The 4,734-nt window shown below is 43.5% G+C and overlaps 1 protein-coding gene across 1 annotated transcript; it reads right to left on the reverse strand.

Annotated features, from left to right (window-relative positions):
- Window positions 1-1,384: 1,384 nt before the first annotated feature.
- Window positions 1,385-4,660, reverse strand: ARPC5 (actin related protein 2/3 complex, subunit 5, 16kDa). Its single transcript, XM_009884292.1, has 3 exons — window positions 4,583-4,660; window positions 2,591-2,767; window positions 1,385-2,086 (listed from the first exon to the last, which is right to left on the reverse strand). Exons 1-3 carry the CDS (start codon window positions 4,646-4,648, stop codon window positions 2,024-2,026), a joined length of 306 nt encoding a protein of 101 aa, XP_009882594.1. The 5' UTR covers window positions 4,649-4,660; the 3' UTR covers window positions 1,385-2,023.
- Between the last annotated feature and the right edge of the window lie 74 nt (window positions 4,661-4,734).

Genomic DNA, 4,734 nt, shown 5'->3' on the forward strand with positions numbered 1-4,734 from the left:
TCGCAACACGTAGCAGCTGTGGCTGTCCGGGTTTCGGACTGTCCTGGGGAAAATGAGGGAGGAGGAGGTGGGGTGGAAGAAAAAAAGGTTATTACTGAAGCTGTCTTCTTACTGGTTCCTGGGTGAACGTGGTGCACCAGGAACACTTTGGTTTGAGCCGTCTGAAGGCACTAGCTCCACTTTTCCAACACAGTGACTTGAGTAACTAACAGGAGACATCCTTCAGATGTCGGAGTGCACAACACCAGGTTTGTTCGCTCAGGCCCTTCAGAAGTTTAAGCCAAGTGCCATTAGTGATGACATAGGCACACACAGTCATCCCACCCACAGGACAAGCCCAGGACCATATCTATGCTTAAATTATTATTAAAACCAACAATTAAATGTTTAATCTCTTGCAGCTGGGGCAGGCAGAGACAAACAAAAGCCCAACTGTGAAATCAAGAGGGTCACTCCACACAACAATCCTGTGAGGCCATTACCCTTTTCCTTCTTTTGTTCTCAGGAAAGTATCTAACATTAATGGTTGTGAAGAACTCACCCTCTGACTACAATTTTAGCATAGGCAGAGACATCTCTAGTAGTCCTGTTTGGAACACTTCTTCTTGTTTAAGTATCTCACTGAGATCTCAGATTTTCTAGTTGGATGAAGCTGCACAGGTACTGCCATTACATACAGGTACAAATAACTGATAGAAACCACGACACAAGCCTATCAAGAAAAATAATGGAGGGAAGAATTTTAAGGCTTGCTTTTTTACTGTTGTCCATCCTGGAATGGTAGCCTGCTGAAATTTCAAGGCATTTCAGACACAGAGTAAATATTCAGTGACGATTTATTGTCTGGCCTTTATTATTATTACAAAAAAAAGCAGATATCAAAAAACAGCAAAGATTTCACAAGTTCCCCAACAGTTTTACACAATTGAACTGCAGTAAAATGGTGAATGTAAAAACACATGTATTTCAGTCCTGGCCCTAAACCTTCAATGGTGATCTGTGGTCTGGGATGCCCTGGGCTTTCCTAATTCTTTATTTTGGAACCCAATTTGCGCACTAGCTGACACGCTGTGGCTCAGTGCAACAGGAATGTGAACTGTCTGGTATCCTTTAAGACCCTATACATCTAGAAAACAAAATATGGGAGCTCTGCAAGGATGGCGTGGATACCAGTATGCATTTCTCAGATTACGCCAGGCAGCCACTATTTTGTGCTTGACAAAATCAAATCACTTTCAAGTTGCTGAAACGTGATTTGTTGTATGACAGCTGCTTTTTCTTCTTCTCTTCAGGATCTTTGCTCCCCAAAACAAAAGAGTTCACTGGGCTGGGCTCCAGCGTAAATGGACCATCAACCTTTTAAATTCTACCATCCAAACTGCATGATGGACAACTTCATCCCGTTGCGGCTTTCCCGCTGCAGACCCAGCATTTGACTGATCGCAAGGAACCAGAACAGGCCGTGAGACGTGAGGTTAAGGAAAATGCTCAGCTCTCTGGAATGATAATCGGGGTCGGAAGGGAGCCTTTGCTTTCTGTCCTATTCACGGCTGTAGGTTCAGAGGTTGACCAAAGGAAACATGGTCCAGTTACCTATATTAATAGCTGCCCCACTTCTCAAATACAGATCTTTCATCAAAACACTGCTTGGCTAGCGAAAAGAATTAAGACATTGCCCTACGTCCCTCAGCATTTGCTCGGAAAGTCAGGTCCAAATCTGCCATAATTACACACAAATGCAAATCATCCTAAACATGAAGTTGTATATGTTGCTATACGTGTCACTGAAATGTTCACGAGTACCAAATATTCCTGTTAGAAATAAAATTGCACCTTCATAATTTTCCAGAATTTAACAAAAAAGAGATCACGATATGCATTATTCGTCAGGTATGAAAGAAGCAGCGAGAAGGCAAGCTGAGAGACAGGCGCTGCCCACAGGGCAGCAATGGCATTTGGTTGGTTCCTTTTTGTACCAGCATTTCCCATGCCGCGGTCAGCAGACAACCACTCACTGCTGGATTTAAACCGTTTTCCTGGCAGTCAAAACACGGACAATGGACCCTACTCCTCCAGCAGCCAGGGCCTGAGAAGAGAAACACGGCAATTAACGGTCAAAGTAGCTATGGGCTAAAACAACTGCTGCTTGAAAGTCTTCCTGACTGTATTTCAAATGACGAAAAACTGGCACTCAGGGTGCTAGGAAAGGATGATTGCATTTGCTTTAAAGACAGCTATTTAATGAGCTTTTATTTCCCTGCTTAACCAAGTTGCAAACTTTGCTTCCCTCTAGGAAGAAAATTCTGCTTCCATCTGCTTGAATCAATGGATTGAACCATTTTGTTTGCCTCAATCTAACAGAAAATCAAATTTTAACTGTAGAATCTTTACGCACGTAAGTCAGAATAAGTCGGCACATGATATAACTCAGCTGTGAGTTTGCAGGACCGTACCCTCCTCATGGCGTGCAATACGACATTTCGGTTTTACTGGGCAGAAAGGTGATTCTTACCAGCTCAGTGAGTGTGCCTCAAACCAAAGAACCTACTACCACAAATAACCTAGGCAAGAGCACACCCTATAAACACACCTTCTCGTGCCACTGCAGCAGCACAGCGCTGCTGTTGTCAGAGGGGCTCTCAAAGCCTTTGTAGATGTACTTCATTAGCAGGTCAACACCGTTCTTGTCCAGCGACTGCACTGCCTTCTCAATATCATTGGCTTTGAAAGAGATGAGGACCTTCAGGACAATACTTTCTGCACGATCCTGTCAATGAATAAGGAAAGCAGAGATACACTCATTCTCATGTAAGGTGCATCCAAATATTACTCATCTCCCCAACAAACAAAACTAGAATTTTTTTAAACAATTGTTTGAATAGGGCTGTTTGTGCACAAATCTTGTGATGATAATGTGTAACAGATACGTCCTCCCAATGACAAACAGCGTAAAAGAGTTCAACGCATTTGTCCCGCTCTAGGTTTTCTGCCTCTCTGCTTATGTTTGCAATTCTCCACCTATTAAATAAGGTTACAGGTAAATAATCCATTTTTGTATCTCAAGGTCTGGCAAGTTCAAAAAGAACTGTAAGAATTAAGTACTTGTCTGGCTTCCCTTGCCACTAGAGCCTTTTCCATGCCTTTGTACTGTTTAATGAGATACAGCTATTATACTCCATGGAAATGTCATTGGCCAGACTGGAAAAGGTGACTGCTGGAAGCCACACATTTTCAAAAAAGTCAACTTGTGTCCCAGGCACACAGGATGCAAACTGGCAGCCCTAATATTTTGCATTAATAACCATTTGCAAGTTCATCTGGATGTTGTTTCAGGCCCAGGAATGTGTGTGGCATGATTACACCGGCAGATTAGCCATGAAATCAGCAAAAAGCAGCTCTTCCTGTTCATCCATCACTAACTGAGGGAGGATGAAAGGAAACAGTCTTGGGTTTGTTGGACTTTTGAATAATTCCATTACACAAATACTTCAAGCAGCTTCCTTCTTCAGAAATTATGGATGTTAGTTTTTTTGTTCAATTTAATATCCCATAGCCGCTTGGCTTATCAGGCCTTCTCACATCAAGAACTATAAATAAAAACATAAAAGTTCCATGAGATCAACTAAAAACGAAGCCAAACATTAAAATTCAGTCACTCTGCCCTCTTCAATTCCAGTGCCTTCACAGTGTATTCTTAAATCCATTGATACGGAGCTCACGGAAACAAGTCATTAATGTGAGGACAAAGCTGTTCAATCCCTTATACAGCGCTATCTGTAACAAACAGCTGGTTCTCAAAACCCTGTGAAACCTGTCAGGAAAGGGTGGGGGCTAGCTGAAAAAAATCTCCACCCGTGGCCTGCTGAGGACAACCTGGTGCCAGAGCAGCACGGAAATGTGCCCATGGGACTCTCCTCAAACAGGGAGAACAGACCTCTGCAGGCGCTCGCCATCTGGGCAGTTCCACCTCTTATCTGCCTCTTCCTCTCGCTGCTGCAATCATGAGCCATTCAAGGTTTATTCTGGGGAGATTCAGAAATACATGCACACAGCAGGCTCCTGTATTCTGTCACAGGGGGAGTGCTTGCGTTTTCTGAGGTTTTAACGGCTTAATTTTGATTGGATGCAATAACCATCAGTTCTTCCTTTTTTGTATGTTCACGGTCTGGCTGTGCTAGCAGAGTTTCATTAGTCAGAGGTGACTACTACGGTTGTGGTTCCTTGATGGTTCAGTACAGACTACATGTATGTGCTGCCAGGTCTGGACCAGACATGGGCACCTGGTGATGTGTGGAGTTAGCCAGGGCACCCAATATACAACCAATGCAGGAAGGGGAACACACAAAACCTGAGCTAGCACCATGTTAAAGGTACACAGACAGATTACATCTGAGCTACGGTATTTTCAAGAAAATTAAAACAACACAGCACAGGTCATAGACATTTTGACATCACAGAACACCCTAAACCAGCTTCTTTGGCTTCCTTAAAGCACACCTGGCAGCGTTGGTGGGGCAGGGGTTACAGAAAGAGGAAAGGATTTTTAAGGAGTAACGCATGAATGAGTTACTTATTATTTCACCTTTACTGCCTGGTTCTTTGTGTTGATAGGAGGGTTCTTCAGAGCCGCCTGTAGTGCGGCCATCATGTTCCCTGTGCCAGACGGTTAAGGACCAAACACCAAGTATTTGGAAAGCAACAGAACCAGCTGCGGGACAGTGATACTAGTAGCTG

This window comes from Charadrius vociferus, unplaced genomic scaffold (assembly GCF_000708025.1).
Source record: "Charadrius vociferus isolate BGI_N301 unplaced genomic scaffold, ASM70802v2 scaffold220, whole genome shotgun sequence".
NCBI classification, from domain to species: domain Eukaryota; kingdom Metazoa; phylum Chordata; class Aves; order Charadriiformes; family Charadriidae; genus Charadrius; species Charadrius vociferus.

Bases quoted from the DNA above. Each gene is read 5' to 3' on its own strand.
- ARPC5 (XM_009884292.1), bottom strand. From the start codon at position 4,648: ATGATGGCCGCACTACAGGCGGCTCTGAAGAACCCTCCTATCAACACA. The intron at 2,768-4,582 runs GTGAAATAATAA...ATTCATTGACAG, and splicing joins CAAAGAACCAGGCAGTAAAG to GATCGTGCAGAAAGTATTGT. The intron at 2,087-2,590 runs GTGTGTTTATAG...TTCTCTTCTCAG, and splicing joins TGCTGCAGTGGCACGAGAAG to GCCCTGGCTGCTGGAGGAGT.